Below are 18,046 nucleotides of genomic sequence, written 5' to 3' on the forward strand. Positions count from 1 at the left end.
GATACTTCTAGAAATGTGAAATACATTATATGAAATAATTCTGAACTACTCTGAGTTTTTGTTTTGCTGAAAGACCCACCTCATGGTGATTATGGAAATAAAAGCTGTTCTTCCACTCTCTCTTGCTGACTTCAGGATTCTGAACAAAACTGTAGGGCAGAACACCTAACCTGATTCAGGTCAACTAAAAGAAGAACTCTGCATCCTTGGCTTATCTCAAGTCCTATTGCTTTCAAAAAGATGCTGTTTGGTCCTGTTAGGGCCATGAAGAGGATCAGAAGTCTGGAGCACCTTTCCCATGGTGAGACAAGCTGAGAGAGCTGGGGTTGTTCAACATGGAGAAGAGGAGGCTTCAGGGAGACCTCCTAGCAGCCTTCTAGTACCATAAGAGGGTTTATAAAAAAGGAGGAAGAGGGACTTTTTATATGAACAGATAGTGACAGGACAAGGGACAATGGTTTTAAACAGAAAGAGGGCAGGTTTAGATTAGATGCTAGAAAGAAATTCTTTACTCAGAGAATGGTGAATCACTGGAACACATTGCTCAAAGAAATTGTGGATAACCCATCCCTTGAAGTATTCAAGGCCAGGTTGGGCAGGGCCTTAAGCAATCTGATCTAGTGGGTGGCAAGGGCATTGGAACTAGATGATCTTTAAGGTTGCTTCCAACCCAAACCACTCTATGATTCTATAATTTGCTGAAAAAATGTGGATGTGATTTGATAGGTTTTATGAAAATAGCTTCCAATTCTCACTTAAGAAAAGATGAAAGAATAGGTAAAAGAGGAAGAAAGGACCTTTATTATGCATATATACATAGGTACCACCCTGTCCAGTCTGAAAGCCCCACTGGCTTTCAGAGGTAGCAGATCTGAATGTCTGTGTGCATGCATGTGCATGTTTTATAAGGGGTTTGATCTTACCTGAGCATCTGTGGCTCTGGTGACATCCCATTTGTTAACATTTCTGTAGGCTCTTCAGTAAACTCACTGGATAGATGACAGTTCATTAAATTAGTTGACAATGCATATTCAGTCTTTCCACCCTCCTCCCCCAGCCCTAAAATGAAAATAAAGAAATTACAACAGTAAGAAGGGAAAATACTATGCAAATAGCTCTGAGAGCACTGACACATTTAAACTAATGCATTTCCTAGAATCATAACAATAAATGTGCTGTCAGGGGCATCACCATTACTCCAGTGACACAACCACCATGCAAGAGCACCAGTGCAAGTTGTCAGAGCTGATTATTTAAGTACTTCTGAAATATTTTTCTTTCATTGTAACTTCTCAGAGTCATGAGGCTTCAAAAGAGCCCTTTTCCTCTTGCAACCCTTCAGGTAGCTTTTAAATACCTGCATACATCACCTTGCAAAACAAGTGGGTCAGGAAAAAATTTTCTAGAGATGGCAGTTACTGCAATCAGTTGTTTTAGGAAATGTTCTTTGATGAAATGACTTGAGAAAGTTTGCCCAACTTCCTGCATGGTAAAGAGTTTTTCCTCAAATATTACAAAGACAGCAGCTAGGCCAACCCCAAAGAACCCTTTTGAAAGGGCTCAACCCTTTCAAGCAGTTGCTTTTGTTTATTACGTTTGCTGTAGATAATAATTTAAAAAATATGTTCCCCAGAGATAGGCGAGTGCAACAACATCACTATGAAACCCCCCCATGAAATGGCCTTTCCATAATTTTCTTTAATACACAAATTTCCTCATTCAACTGCAAATCTTAGAGAAGTCTTAAGTTTGACCATCAACTCCGTGCTCTGATGCATGTGTAGGCAGTATAGTTGAGATATAAAAGGCCCTTATAATAGCTCAGAAATGCCCCTCTCAAGCCCCTTCTTGGAATAATTTGCTTTAGTTAATACTGCTTATTTGGAACAGGCATGTTATTCTTCCATTAAGCTTTATTCTGGTCATTCTTTCAATCTGCATTTAAATTCTGTTTTGCTCTCGGTTGGCATTGGAACTCTCAGCTACCTCATAAACAAGATGCATTGCCAACTGGAACATGCAAGCAGAGCTGAAAGCAGCACTGCTAACCTCTGCTTCTTTCTACCCCCTGCAAATTGGAGTTGTACCAAACTCGATGCTTGGAGCCTGGGAAGTGGGCATCCTGAGCTGCTTGGAAGCTCAAAGAGCCAGACTTCAATCTATTAAGGTACTGGGCTGGCTTACTGAGGTATAACTGTGCATACTTTTTTTTTAAATCAGCCCAGCAAGCCAGATTCACATGGTCTTACTTCAGCTGAGTGTATCTTTCACTGTAGAGAGTAGTGCTGCAAACTGTGAATAGACAATTTTACTCAGCATTAATAAGACAAACAGAATCTGACCCAGAAGGAACTAGCCCAGTAACATTAGTTTCTAAATGGACATACAGAAGATATGAGATTAGGCACTCAAAGTTGCTTAGAGATTTTGGCTATAGGCAACACTCCCCTGATTTTACATGCCCCAAATTTGCATTCTTAGAGACTGCATACTCAGCAATAACAAAATAAAGTATGCAATTTGGAAATATTTGTCACAGGTGGGAGAGGCACTGTAAAGAAAGGCAATGAAGAACTGTGGTGGGCTAGAAGGCTTCTTCTCCCTTCCTGTCCCACCCCCAGCCCCTCCTCTGCATATGCAGCAGCTGCCACAGAGTTGGCACACACTGATGTGTACCTGGGGTGCCATCTCCTGTACATTAGCTTCTCTCTGCTTTTCACTGCAAAGGCCAAAACCACTTGCCCTGGGCCTTTTTTCAGAATTTATGCAGCTTACTCCCTTTTTAAGGCCAGCCACTGTGTGTGGATATCTGTGTAATCAAAACTGTATTTGGCTTTTTTTTTCCCCCTTTCATTTGTGGGACCGAGGCTTTTTGCCTTTTCAGTTCTGCACTGGCAAATGTTTCTGTCCTCAGTTGGTAAGGCAGAATGTCTAGCAGCATGACACCAACAACTTACAGGTCGCCACTCTGGGGAAAGAAAATACACATTTAAAAGAATCAGCAGCCTATGTAGGATATAATGTGACTGAAGAGTTTCACTGTAACATTGTAGAGTAAAAAAATGAAAATATAAAGTGCATTTTAAATGATTAATGTAAAAAAGCTGACCTCTTCCAGTGTGCATTAATCAAGAAAAAAATGCACACTTTCTATAGTGGTTAATGTTGCAGGTCCATTATTTGGCTTTGATAATGTGCATAAAAATGCTCAATATGACAATGAGTTGGGGTAGCTGAAAATTTAGAATGGTGGCAAGTTTGTTGTAGTATTTGGATTAGCATTCTTAACCTACATCTTGACAGCTTCTTTTCTTCATTTCACAAGTGTTAATAAAATCTTGCTTTTTCCTCTTTGATTTTAGTTATTTTTTTCTTGTATTTTAGTTCTTTTCTTTTTTTTTTTTTTTTTTTTTTGACAAAACGATTAAAAAATACCTGCTCAAACAAATACTACCAGCATTCATTAGTCAGGATGGTTATATGTAAAAGAAATGATGCCAGATAGTAACAAATCCAAGAGAAGTTTATTATGAAAATGGCACCTGCGGGATGAAAAAAAATTAAGTTACATAAAGACAACCATGTATGACATGTATGAGAATCTACAAAAGTATAAAAAGAACCCTGTTGTAAATGAAGTATGTACATTTCTGATTTGCAGCATTATCAATGATCAATGAAAAAAATGTTTCAAATAAGCCAGGCACTCAAGAAGTTAGATTCGGTTAGCTTAACACAAAATAAATGTACCATAGCTGTCACTTTTTAACATTTTAATTTTTTTATATTGTAGAGTTGGTAACACTGCTAAGATTTATACGAACAGAATCCCTTTCCCCGTTATTCAGCTACTTGGCACCAGTCTCCTCATAAAAGATTTCATATATTTGTACAAGAAATAGTTAAAAACACAGACACAGTCTTCACAGGTAATGAAGTTTTTTTTTCATTTTGTAATTTTAAACACTATGGATTTAGACAGCAGCTGTGATTATCTGTTAGTTTAAATCACCAGAAATCATTTTGACACAACACAGAAACATTTATAAAAAAAACCCAAAAACAACAACAGCTGTCTAGCTGTTCTTTGTAGCTGATAGGTGCAGTCCTTTGATTGTTCCATAGCTAGAGCAGAGCTTCCAAAATTAAACTTTGAATTTCCCAATCAGCTTTCTCACCTTTTTCAGACCTACTTAAATCCTTCCTATGGAACCTTTAAAAGCTCATTAATTAAATTTCTAGCGTCCAATTCCTTTTTTGCTATGACTCCCCTGTGTCTTGGACCTACTTCTCAAATTCAAAGCTACAGCAGAAATTGACTCAACGCAGTGAGTGATCAAAAATTCGAAGGACAGCTGAGTTAATACATTAGCATTGCACACATAAGTGAATATATATGACAATTCTAAGCTCAGTTTCCTTTTTAAACAATGCCAGTTGACCTTTGAAAGAATTTCCTATCTCACTGGTAATTGCTCTACATATTGCTCTGCCAGCCTACCTAGGAGAAAACCAAAGAAATGCACCCTCTGCTTACAGTTCGAGCACAAGGACTCAGGGAATGTTAACAACTGAGGCTATATGGTGTCAATTTGCTTAATATATCTGAGCATTACTCTGTAGTGCATTGTGGGGTACACTGGAAGAGTAAGTCATACCCAGAATTCCTCTGTGGGAAAAATGGCTCCATTAACCTTGAGCTAGTTAAGAGTCTTTTATCTCTGAGAGTGAAGAAGAGAGAGCGAGAGATCGAGAGAAAGAGAGAGGGGAAACATGTGGAGGAGGAGGGGAGAAAGGAAGGGGGAGAGAGGGGTTTGAGAATACACAACAGCAAAGCAACAGCAGAAATTAAAAGGTATACAGACAGTGGAAGCAGCATAAGGTGACATTACAGAGGAAGGCCACCACACAAAAACCACTAACCCCCAAGAATCACTGGTTCACTAGGACTGCAGGAATGGGACTTTACCACTCCGGACTAGAGATAAAGCACAGAGAAGACAAAGGACAAAACAACTACATTAGCTTAGTATATACTGCATATAGTAACACACATTGAAACTGCAATGGGACTGACAGCCAAGGACACTTACACATTGTACACATTACAGTTCTCACATCTGTTATTAGATGCCTTAACAAACAGCTGCCAAAGATGGAGTGGAAGAAGAATTTATATTTGACAGTCATTTGGAGTGTTTGACACTACACTGTGATTTCTGGCAACAAAGACAAAATAGGAGATTTCTTTTCTTTTACTTAATGTGCAGTTTTCAGTTGTAGTTATCTATTTCAAGCTTATTAACCCATCCTTTAGTTTTAAAACATATTGGTTTCAACACTAGAAATAAGGAAAACGAAAACAACAAAAAATACCCAAATCAACGAACAAAAAGAAATTTACAACCTTCCCTCTATAATATTAAATGAAAAACAAAATAAAACATGTTAAATAGTTCTTCTGGTTTTTTTTTCTTTTTACTCTGAAGTGTTATTTGATGTTGTAAAATTAGACTCAGTTACACTGAGAAAAGAATAAAGCAAAACAATATGCACCTAAGAAACTGCTCCTCCCGTCAATTAAATTGAGTTTTTTGTTTTTAAGCACTTTTTGAAAAAGGCTTCCTGACCCATTTAAATTTGATGTGAGGCTATGCTTGTTAGTTTGGAGGTAACAAATTTTAAGTCCTGCAGCAAATGTTAATGAGGGCTTTTGTCTTAACTAACCAAGGAGACTGCAGCACCCCACTACAAACCAGTACGGAACACATTCTTTCCAAAAAACCCAGCCCACAAGCTGCATATTGTATGAAGACATTACAGATTAATAAATGATAGCACCATGGTTTTAGAAATTAAGTTAAAGTTTCAGTAATTAACATTTAGTCCAACTTTTTAACATTCTAGTCACAGGCCAGAAATTAACTTTTTAAGAACCCAAATTATTTTATGTGCAAGTAAGAAAATCTTAACCATAAAAAGAGAATTAAACTCTGCATAAAATTCTAAAATACTATCCCCTATTTTAAAGGAATTAGGAACAAAACCCCCTTTTCATTTGACTTAGTCAAACAGGGCACATTGTTTATGCTTGTCTCTTTTAATCTTGATCATATCAAGATCATTTTGAAGTAAAACCAATGGTTGTCACTTTAAAATCTCTTTACCACAACACTGAGTATTCTATGGCAGAGGCATACACATATTAAAGGCATCTTAATAAAGATGCAAAGGAAAAAACACACATCTTAGAAGAAGACAAAATGGCAGGCAACTGGTACTTCGACTCTTTGAAGGCAAAAATAAAAAAATATCTTTACATTAAAGAATAAGTCAAGTTAAAGAGAAAGGGAATGAAATGGGGCCATCATATTGAGATAATAAGCTGACCTGCTCAAATTCAAAGTGCTAGAATTAAAGGTCTAAATTAAAACATAGTCTATGCCTCAGAGTATAACACTGAACACAGTATGTGGTCATATTTCAATCCTCTTTCCGTTCCAGAGTCTGTGTAGTGTGAATGCCATTGCTGTACACAGGAAATGGAAGAGTGGAAAAAAGTCCTTCGGCAGTTGTGAACACATTCCCTGCAGGCATTTGGGTCAGACTGGCCCCGCTCACAGCACTTCCAAATGGTCCCGACATATTGAGTCGGTGAACGTGGTGGTAGAGCATTTCCATCGGTGTTTTAGGATCCAGACCAAAGCTGGGGCTGTTAACATCAACAAAGTTAACAGCATGGGTATTGGGGAGGAGGTTGCCCTGCATGGCTAAGGTAACTTCAGCTGGAGCATACCGAATAGTGCCAGTGGTGTAGACCCTCTGAGCAGCAGTGCTGGTCGCAGCAAGGGTTCCCGTTACCCTGTGAACCAAAGGAAGCACCACATTGCCTGCTTGTAACCTCTGAAGGGCTTCCAGGTCCCCAGTGTACAACAAAGAGTTGGAAGTTGTGGGACCTCCTGGATGTTTGTCCCTTGGAGATGCTGAAAGTGGGGGTGACAAAGGGTCAGAGGACACTGGAGCCAAGGCCGAGTTGGATGAGGTGCTGAACTGAGTTTTACGGCTGGCAGTATTTTCAGTCCCCGGTGGGGTGAGAACAGAGTCTGGAATGGAGACATGTAAACTACTGCTGGCTTGGGGGGAAGGGAAGTGCTCGGAACTGGGGGGCTTGGTCATACTGTAGGGTGATTCATTCCTTGAGATTTCCCTGTTGGGTGGGTAATTCCAAATACTGCTATCATTATCAAAATTGATAGGTTCTGAGATTTCTGTTTTAATTTTGAGCACTGAGGCACTGTTTGGTGACGAGAGCAGCTGGGGCTGGTCCACCAAAGCTGAGTCAAGTCCATTTGGACTTGAGGTGCTTGACAGCCTTCTCCGGGTCATGCTGCCTCCCTTTTGCTTTTTTCTCCTCTTCTTCCTCTTCTGATGTTTGCTGGAAGACTGGGCATTTACTTCACCTGCACTGTCTGAGTCCTTGGCACTGTCGGAGGTCAGCGATTCACAGTTCTGCAACCGCAAGTCTGACTCACTCTCAACATAGCGCTCCACCTTGATCTGCATAGAGCCAAGAGTGCCAAAACTGTCCTCAGGGGCCTTTTGATTCTCGAAGTCTGAGTTTTCAAAGCTGTCATCACTGTCCCTGCTGTCCTGGTTGCTGGAGCTGTTCCCATCATCATTACAGTTCATTTCATTATCTGACTGATTTCCTGACTTTTTCCTGTCGGATTCAGGGTCTTCACTGTTTTCTGACTGGTTTCCTTTCTCATCTGACTTTGAGTTCTCATTGTCCTCTGGAGCAAAATGAAAGTGAAACAAACCATTAGCAATAGGAACATAGTAGTATAATCCAAGTCCAGATTTCTACCTACCAATGAGGTTGGATTTGCTTTAAACTTTTTTGGCAAAAGATGTTCTCTTCTGTAGAGCTGCATTTTTTTTTCAGGGTTGTGTTGGGAGAGTTTTGCTCACCATGAATGTCTCTGACTCAGGACTGTTAATGCACTAGAAGCCTATGCTATATGGCTGCACCTCGACTGAGGGAGACTTTTCATCTGTTCACTGGACAAGAATCACGTTGACAGCTGTGAGCACAATGGCATTGTAGCTGTGCCATCCAAAGAGGACTCAGTGAACAATCCTATTATCACTGTTATGTTTTGGTGACTGTTCTTTCACATCCATGTTCTCCTACAGTGGGCAGGTGTCTAGGTATAGCACTATTTACTAATGAAGATTCTAGTACTCTCATCTCAATTCCCTCTGACCACTGCCACTTTTGAAGTGGCATAGAGTCTCTGGCTGCAGTGGAATTACTGCTGATTTCCTCCTGCATGAGAGGAGCAGCAAGTCATATGTGTATAAATCTGAATGAATGAATAAACCAATTAAAATGAATGAATAAACCAGTTTATTGTTAAAACAATTTTGTTATGTTGCTAGACTGTCTTCTCATGGTCTCCTAAAGTACAACGAATATAAAAAAATACAGAAAAAATTATCAGCCAGCGAATTAAATTCTTGATTGATCCAATTCATCTAAGGACCATTGAAAATAGCACAGCTACAGCACTGAGAAGCTGTCACTCTTCTTGCCTGAATTCATTTAATTATAATTCTAATATGGGTGAGATAAACACTCTAACCCACTGGACTTAGAGAGCCAAAGCAGCTTTGAGACTGAATATGCTCCATTATCACACTATGTTTGAAAGGGTCACGAAAGGTTTCAGGAAACCCTGTCCTTTACAGACCAGCCAGAAATCTTTTGTTGCCTGATAAAAGATGTTTTTCACTCATCAGAGCCAAGTACTACCCTTTTCAATATACTAGTTTTAGGGGACAGGGGAAGGGCCAGTTTGCCTCTAAAGATATTGGTTCCTTCTGGAGCTAAGTCAATACCAAACAATTTCCCAGAAGTGCCGAAGGCGGGTTTGACAGGAAAGCTGCCTGAGCATTCAGGACACTGCACTTCACAAGTCACTTAGTGGGACTTTTGCTTGTGTTAGCAGCAGCAGAGAGACCCTTCCTTTTGAAAAATAGAACCTACAGAAGCTACGTAGCAGCTGTAAACCCCTAAGTCTCATCCAGCTTTTTGTTCCACCTAGGACTGAATTTTTCCTACAATTTTTTTTTCCTTTTTTCAAAGATGCTTTCTTTTAAGGCCATGGTTTCTAGCTGATGAAGAGTGGTCTTAGAGGGAGGTGGTCTAACGCTGCACAATATTTGCCTGGGATTATGTTAGAGCTTGAACTGAACTTGTAGGTTTCATGCAAAAGGCTGGTCCAATTTCAGGTCCTTTGGCATTTCTATTTAATTCCTTTGTAATAAACAAGCCCCTGAGTCTTCTGTTTTCCAAGACTCACAGACATCTCCTTCTGAGATGTCGATATCTGTGCACCTTTGGAATGCTGTCTTGCTCTGCATCAGCTTTAGAAGTCATGAATGTACATGTACTTCTCACGTTCTCACCTGGAGAAACTTCCAGTGCACATGGGAAATGCAAACTGTTCTCCACATATGTGTTATTTGGCTATTTAGGAACAAGACAGCATAAAGGAAGCACTGGGAATGGATGAAGAGATTCCCAATGACAGTGGTCAGCAAGCCTGCACATTGACGTAAACCATCAAACCAAGCTGTCAAAGGAGAACAAATTAAAGCAAAAGATGAAAGAGAACAGCAATATCATAGAATATTAAGGCCTGATCCTCTTCTTGCTTTTTCTTGATTTATATCACTATGATCCATTTTCTCCAGAGTGTTTTTGGTTGTTATCATAGACATGAGAGGAAAATCATCCATCCATCCATCCATCCATCCATCCATCCATCTATCTATCTATCTATCTATCTATCTATCTATCTAATCTATCTATCTAATTAATCTATCTATCCATCCATCCATCCATCCATCTATCTTGCATATGACAACTGAGTAACATCATTACTTCTCCGGCACCAGGAAAGCACACTTCTTTCAAGGCCAGATGATTTGCACCTGTGCCTAGGTAATCACTATTAAAACTAACAGGGAATGTGTGAACCATCTGTGCCCTGGACCATCTGCACAGATGTAGGACTAATCTACACATAGAGCTTGACAAGTACACTCAGCTTTTGAAAACCAGCTGAAGTCCCAGACTCAAAGAGCTCAGAAACAAGTTCTTGAACCCACATCTTTTAATTTAATATAACTTTTAACCCAAGAAAACTCTCAAATTTTTCAATCTTCACTGCCCCCTAGTGAGACTCTTCAAGAATGTATTTTTACAGGAAAAAGAGTCATAAAGATTGACAGTAGAGACCTGTCTGCAGAATGTCTGCTTACTTTGGAAAGAGAAGAACTAGAATTTTATCCAACTGTTGCAATCCCAAGTCCTCTGCACAAGGCACAATACCTGTTCATAAGCACAGCTGGGAAATCAAATATTTAGTTTGGTGCTATGTAGACAAGAATGCATGGAGAAAGTGAAGAGAAATTCTGAGGGAATGGAAATGCTGTCATTAAAAGATTTTGCTAATGTTTTTCAATTTAATATGATTTTTAAAATTTGTTATAATGGAAAAATACTTGAGAAGTAAAAGCAGCTGGAAAGCTGACTGTGGAGCTGTCATGATATGAACCTCTTGTGGGCGTAAAGGCACACCATGTGTGTTACCTGAGTTGTCCTTTGAGTCCGATTCAGAGTCAGAGGTCTCCGAGGATTCTGAGGTTTTCTCTGGCAGATGAGGAAGCTGTGCAATATCCATTGGAGTGTCCTTGTACTCTGGGTTACTGAAGAGGATACAGCAAATATAAACACAATTGGATGGTTTGCAGTTTCATGATTTTTTCGTCTTTTCATATCAAAGTTCAGGAACAAAGAACATAAATAGGAAGAACATCAGAGTAAACACAGAAACATATATTTTTGGCTCCTCAGAGCTTCACAGCAGGAATTTTGTGAAGGTTTATTTTAATACTGCAGTCAAATACTTTTATTGACCTTGTTTGATTCTAGTGAAGTTTTAGAGCTTTCAAGGTATCCTTACTGAAGTGGGACATCATGGCTTGTGTGATACCTAGAAGTAAAGCTACACTGTGTAATCATCCAACAACCAAATATCTTGATTTCATTCCCATTATTGTGCCTGGGAGGACAGAGAAGGTGTTTTAACTTTTCCAATCTGTTTCTCGCCCACTGGCAGTGTCTATTAGAGTTACCTCTGTAAAATGTTCTCTATCAACCTTGCCAGAGTCCTCTCAATACCTGTTTTTCTCAACATCCCAGTTTTCCACACTTTAATCAAGCATATCATACATAAAGTTATTAAGAAGGTGCTCAGCTAGGGCTAAAGGAAGTGACCACTGCTCCAAAGAATCTGGCCAAAAATTGGATGAAATAGGTTATATATTTTTTAAACACTGCACACATACATCCACATCAGCAAGAAACCAAAAACAACCTCTCTAACTATATGACAGATGCACATGTGCATGTTAAGATGCATATGTTAGGGATAAAGAACTGTCAACACACCCATTATAATCATATCTTCATCTGCTCATGTGGTGCTCACCTGTGACTTGTTAGCAATGAACATGACTGCAATCTAAAAAAGCTATACTGCCAGAGAAATGGAAGAAAACCCCTACAACACCGTGCTGTTGCTTGGTTTGTACCTTTCAAAATGTGTTCCTTCCCTAAATCCATGCAACTGCAGAGGAACAGACATAGCTAAACATAACTGGCATAGGAATATTAAAAATAACAAAGTCTTTAATAATTTTTGAATAGGTGAGCATTTCCATGCAGTTCAAATTCAAGTCTGGAAAATCCACAGTCCTGCATAGAACTATATGAGGCAGCACTGGGGGTGCCTGACACACTACCACAATGACAGTGTGCTGATATTCAGCCTTTTAGATTGTACTGTGAAAACTCAGAGTTCACACAGATCACACTGAGATACCATCTTACGATTATCATCTTTATGGCTTTGTCCTGACAAAGTGACTTTGTTCTGTTGCATCCCAGGGCAGTCCCCAAATTTTCCCCCTCCAAGCAAAAGATGTTTGAGGGCTTTCGCACTGTGAATAACAGGTTGCTAGAACAAGAACAGCATTAATCCTCCCTGTCACTATAATTAGTCAATCCTTTTACAGACAGCTGAATCATACTTTCTAATGCATGGAAATGTATACAGACCAGTACTCCTGCTATGGGTAGACCTAATTATACCTTGATCTGTTATTAAAATATTATTTGGACATTTGGATCTTTTGTGGATTCCAGTACAAGGAGAAATCCAATTTAAAAATACAAATTCAGTGAAGATGTTAATATTTCTCTAACAGACTGCTGAGTGGAATACAGCAGAAAAGTCAGGTTCTGGGAGGTGACCTGGGGAAGACCACGCTGCTTTTCTTTTTTTTTTTTGTTAGGTATATTCTGCTTGTAGAGAAAATTATTTTGTGGGATGTTTGTGGACTAGGTTCACCTATTGTCTGGAAAGTAGCAAAGGGGACAGAGACAGCTGTTCATAATTCTTATGGACCACTTTTACAGCTAGAGCTGGGAAATATGAGAACATTTCAGGGCATTTTGAAGCCCTGTTAAGGACTGGGGTAGTGAAGCTGTACTTCCAGTTCAGAATTGTCAGCCTTAAGCTGATCTCCTGAAATGCTGCATTCTGTCTAACACTTGCAAAAAAGAGACAAGAAAGTAGCAGGATAAGGATATATTCAGAAAAGCCTGTGCTCAATCATATCAGGCCAGAAACATGCAAGTCCCAGTGAAAACTCTGCTGCTGTGGAAGGTTTCCCACAGTACCCCTTCAATGCTCTCCTGCCAGGGGTTGCTTCCTTCTCTTCCCCAAAAGGGGAATCAAAAGCATTTCAGCATGCAAGTTTAGGCAGGCACAGCCTCTTCAGGCCTTGCTGGACTTGGCATAATAAGTCACAATCTAACCCCTAGACATCACTTTGAACTCCCATGGCATCAAAGGGAATGTAACAAACCATGACAAGCAACTTAAAAGGAGAATATGCCAGAAAATGACAATTGCATTACATGACAATCTCAAGGTTTCAAATTTTATTTGTTTGTTTGTTCTGCTTTGGAATGAAACAGAAAATCTCCCAATCTTATTGAACATTTTCACAAAACAGAATGCATTGAAAGGTATTTTCAGATGAGAAAGGTCAGGTTTATAATTCACTGTCTCTCAGTGACTGTTGGTTTTCCCTTGAGCTCTGAAACCAGTCCTTTAAAAATACTTTGGTAAAACAGAATTTCTCAGGGAACAGCCTTTCATTCAAGCCATCACTACTATTTCTGTTTAAAATAGTTCTAATAGCTTAAAATAGTACTTTATAGTACTTTAATTTTTAAATCCTATTTTGCATTTTTCAGTGTGAATATTATTTGATGCTTATAGGAACAACAAAGTAGTTTGAGCCTTTTTTGTCTTGAGAAAGTTCCTCTCTCTGGAGTGAACTGGCAAATGCCTTTCAGAGATAACTTTTTTTTTTGCATACCAGCATTTTGCTTCCCTGCATTTTTAATATCTAAATAAAACTGTGCCGAACAATTCACACCAGATTTTATAACACAACTACTGAAAGTTGGTGTGGATAATTTTTATCTTTGAGCTCAGGTTGAGAGGATTTCAGGGCATGCAATAAAATGGTGGAGGGTTTATCTCAAGACTAAGGTGGAAAAATAATTCAAGAATATTCTCATGTGCTGAGACACGACAGATGCCTCAATAACTATAACAAAATGGCATGGCTTTTGAGGTGGACTATATGAAAAGTTCTTCTTAACTTTCTCTAGACTTCTCACCAACAGAGACAAGCAACAGAGACAGCAGTTCAGGCAAGAGAAGTGAGTGGAAGACCTACCTAAGGAGGTAATTGACCCAAATGATATTCTTCTCGCTTGCGTTCTTGGCGTTGACAGCTATGGTTGCACTAGATTGTATCCAGATATAACCTCCATTCTTCTGCATCCAGCGGTAATACTTTGTTACACATTGACCCTTATTCAGCACTGACAGGAAAATACAAACAAAACAGAAGCAAGATACAGCACATGTTAGAATTGTGGTAAAATGATCCTCATTGTACAGCATGTCACAGGTATAAGCAGAAGATGGCTTCCTTTGGATTTAATACCAGTGAGATAACAATCAGGATCTGAAGTTCAGTATAACTAGCTATGTGTTTTACAAGTTTTTAAAGTATAATTTTATTCTGCTTTTGGAAACTCTAGTGGAAGAAGAAAAGTAAAAAAAACCGTACAAATCTCTATGGTTCACGGAATACTTATTGCTGTGTGGACATTTCCAATGCACTCAATGTCAAACTGTAAAAAAAGAAAAGGAAAAAAAGAGGCAAATTTATATGTGATTTATTCATAGCTCCTAGGTAGACCTCTTTGAGATTCTGGATATTTGAAAGGTTTGGGAAGATACTCTACCCCTGCTGCTTTGATCATTTCTCCTTATTGCAGGCGATATCAACCACTGAACTTATACATCTGTTTCTTTGATCTTGTCAAACAGAATTTACAGTTCTCAGATGAACCAAATCTCCACTGGTCAGTGGGGGAAAAGTCTTTGGAGAATTTACTTTCTACCAGAGCAAAGTAAATCCACCAACAGGCTGAGAAAGAGGCCTAAGGGAGGCACAGAATGGCTTGGTTAGAGCCAAAGAGTGACAGATCTCTCCGATGTTTGATATATGCTAGGAAACAGAGAAAGAAGTAAAAGCAATCAGTAATGCGAAACGGTGCTGTTAAATGCTCACAGCAAGATGGCTTAAAAATACAGATGTTTAAAGTAATACTTCAGCCAAAATATTGCCAAGTTGAAACGGATTTGTTTTGTATCTGATTCTTCAGTGTCAGGAGAAGGGAATGAAATGCAAATCTTTCAGTGGAGGGGAGCAGCATGTGCTTATAAAACCCATAAACCACACAAAATCTGGGCACGGTTGCTGCTGGCCTCCCTGCATTCCTCACTATTCCCACAAAGCTTTGTGCACTAGAGGGCAGTGTGCCTTCACATTCACCGCCTGCTTTTGTCATGTCCTTGTCTCCGTCTGCTAAAATGAAAAACCTCTAACTGCTGTAATAAATTTGGCTAAATTAGCTGCTAAATGGTTATCTCAAGTAATATGTATTTGCATTAATCATCTTGCTCTAAACCAGAACAAGCCAGAGTCCTAAAGACGTAGTAAATTCATATTGTCCATTTAATTACGGCTAATAAGTGCTTCATATACAATAGTTTCATGAAGTACACTTTCTTTTTTTTTCTTTCTTTCTTTTTTTTTTTTTTTTTTTTTTTTTAGAGTGAAAAGAAAAAAGTCACTTTGGAAAAGAATAAGTATTTAAGGCAGTTAAAGTTCCTACCATAAATGTGACAGATGACACTTTGGAGCTTTCAAGTTAACCAAATGTCTATACCCTAATTATACGTATGAATGTATCTATATCTAAACCCGTGTACAGCAGATATCTACAGAAAAAGATGTTTACGAAGGCAGCCATACAAACAGTGACGTTTCCTTACCTTGGAGGTATCCCTCAATCCCCACAGCAATTTTTCAACTACTAGAGAAAAATATGCATGTAAAATAGTGCAGTGTAAAGTGAATGTGAAGTGCAAGTTATGTTCAGCCCTAATATAAACAAATATTTGTATCTGGGTCTTGCTGTTTTTCAGCAGCCTCTAGTGAACTAAGTTTGTTTCTAGCAGACATCAATATTTCCCTAAATTTTTACTTTTGTATTTCAAGCTCTAAATATTCCACTGTGATCATCCATTGTCTTCAAAACCTCATTATACAGCAGAATAAATATAAAATATGAACAACTGACTACCCAGCATTTCTGTCAAACCAATGTTGTAAGCCACTTTAGAAAACAATCTCACATAAATTAGCCTAACTTTATCAGTTATGAAGAACAAGGGAAGAAAAGCACTGCTGTAAGTTTTGATTATGGTAGGCATTTCCATTTCAGTGAAATAGGACATTCAAAATACTCTGCTTACAGCTGAGTGTAAAACTGATGTGCACACAAGTATGGAGTGATACTCTCTCTCTTCTGGAAACATGAATACCCAGAGTTGTGTGCAGGAACTAGTAAAATCTATCTGCACTTGCACCTACTAAATACACCACTATCTTCCTTGGAACAGGTTTTGTCTAGGGGGTTTACCATGCTACACAGGTGCCAAAGGACAACTGTCCACATACACATTTGAAAATCAAAGTACCAGGTGAGTCACTAGCCAGTGGCTGAAGGGCACACTGCAGTTCTGCATTGTGATAGCTATAAGGACTCAGATTCTCCAGCTCTTTTGGTCATCCTAGACAAGTCCTTCAACACTCAGTAACTTTTATATTGGTTGTTGCACCACTGGAAAAGTCTGTGTCATGGACTGAACAGAGCATTCATTTCAGAACTATGGAAAGAGGAAAAGGTGCTTGCTTTCTTAAGAATGAAAATTCAGTGCATCAGAGCTATATACAAACCATCTACACTCAGAGTTCAGGCTCCCAAGTACAAAGAATACATCCAAAGAAAGTCTGAAATGCTGTATTAAAAATGAACTTTCCATGAAGTTAATCTACCTGCAAATTTCCACTCTATTTTTGGCCAGCTCAGATATATTGCCAGATACACAGAATTTTCCTTGCTGCATCTGTCTAAAGCACATTTCATATAAGAGATTTGTGGACCAAGCTCTGAAGGAAGTCCCACGATTCAATATAAAAATTCTCTCTGTAAAGAGATTCTTTGGCAGGCAAGATGCACTGTGCTGCTAAATCTGGTTCTTACCTCTTTTGAGAGTGCACTAGGCACCCCTAAGTCAGTTCTGAAAATTCACAGTGTACCTTGGAAAGAAATTTCTCAATGTGATGAAAGAAAATAATGAAACAACATTTGAAATGTTTTCTAATTTAGAGTATTTTTTAACTGCTGGCATTGCCAACCTGCAACTTAGAAATTAGCTGAGAATTTTGAGGAAAAAAAGCAATTAGAAGGAGGCATCAGGAAGGGAAATCTATCCAGTTTATTGATAACCTAGTGTTACTGAGTAAAGCCCAGTTTAATTTTAAAGATCTTCAGTTTGAAGGTACAGAGAGTCCATTAATAAAGTTACTGATTTTGAGAAGAAATTAAAGCAAAGAGTCACTCCACTCTAAGCTCTGATTGTGAAGTTATGTTTTGTAACTAGCAACAAACCATGCATTTCAGTTTAGCATAAACTTCTGAAAATGTAATGCCATGTAGATTACATCTTGAATGTTTTCAGGCAAATCCCTCACTCACTGAGCAGTGCAAATAATTTTATATTTCTATTTGTGTTATGCATGGAGTACCCAGTGTGGTAGACAAGGTGAAACTTGTGACCACGTTGGTGGGATGGTGCATGTGACGGGATTATGCAGGATTGGGTTATATAATTATATACAGATAAACACACTCACACACACATACATACACAAACCCTTTAATCAAAGGGACTAACTGAGGGTTAATGTTTTAAAATTGGTGACCTTTATGTCAGCTGCACAGATATATTCCCTAAAACGGTGGATGCTAAACCTGATTAAAATTTACTGAAATGTTACCTAGTTCCTCAATTTGAATTCAGTGGTTAGCATGCAAGGAGTGCACAGTATGTCATGCTAAGAACTAAAAGACCTCACTTATTTCTCAAAGTATGAATATATTGCTGTGTACACAGTTCCCAACAGAGGGATTTCAGTTTTCCTTGGTAGCTTTGTGCACAGCAATATTCTTTTAGCGGTGAAATGAAGGAGGGGGAAAAAGAAGAAACAGTCAGTGTTCTTTGCAGGAACCTATTTCTGTTAGAAAATTAAAATAAATCAGTACAAGTTTGTCTTCAGAAATATGGTTACAAAAAGAAAAAGAACATAGTTTCTTCCTGTAAGGCTGTTCTGAGAAATCAAAGCCAAAGCTTCTAAATAGTGAGTTGTGTTTTAAAAGAAGGAAGTAGCTTAATTCAGTTTGAAGAGGAGATGA

General features: G+C 38.7%; 1 protein-coding gene across 6 annotated transcripts in view; it reads right to left on the reverse strand.

The window, feature by feature from the left end:
• Window positions 1-3,505: 3,505 nt before the first annotated feature.
• NPAS3 (neuronal PAS domain protein 3) overlaps window positions 3,506-18,046 on the reverse strand; it is a 605,283-nt gene continuing 590,742 nt past the window's right edge. For all 6 annotated transcript variants that reach the window (XM_048306927.1, XM_048306925.1, XM_048306924.1 and 3 more), the window contains 3 exons: window positions 13,888-14,035; window positions 10,661-10,776; window positions 3,506-7,793 (listed from right to left, as the gene is read on the reverse strand). In XM_048306927.1, coding sequence (XP_048162884.1) covers window positions 6,484-7,793; window positions 10,661-10,776; window positions 13,888-14,035 — 1,574 coding nt within the window. In that variant the 3' untranslated portion in view covers window positions 3,506-6,483. The remainder of the gene's footprint in view (window positions 7,794-10,660; window positions 10,777-13,887; window positions 14,036-18,046) is intronic.

This window comes from Corvus hawaiiensis, chromosome 6 (genome assembly GCF_020740725.1).
Source record: "Corvus hawaiiensis isolate bCorHaw1 chromosome 6, bCorHaw1.pri.cur, whole genome shotgun sequence".
NCBI lineage: Eukaryota > Metazoa > Chordata > Aves > Passeriformes > Corvidae > Corvus > Corvus hawaiiensis.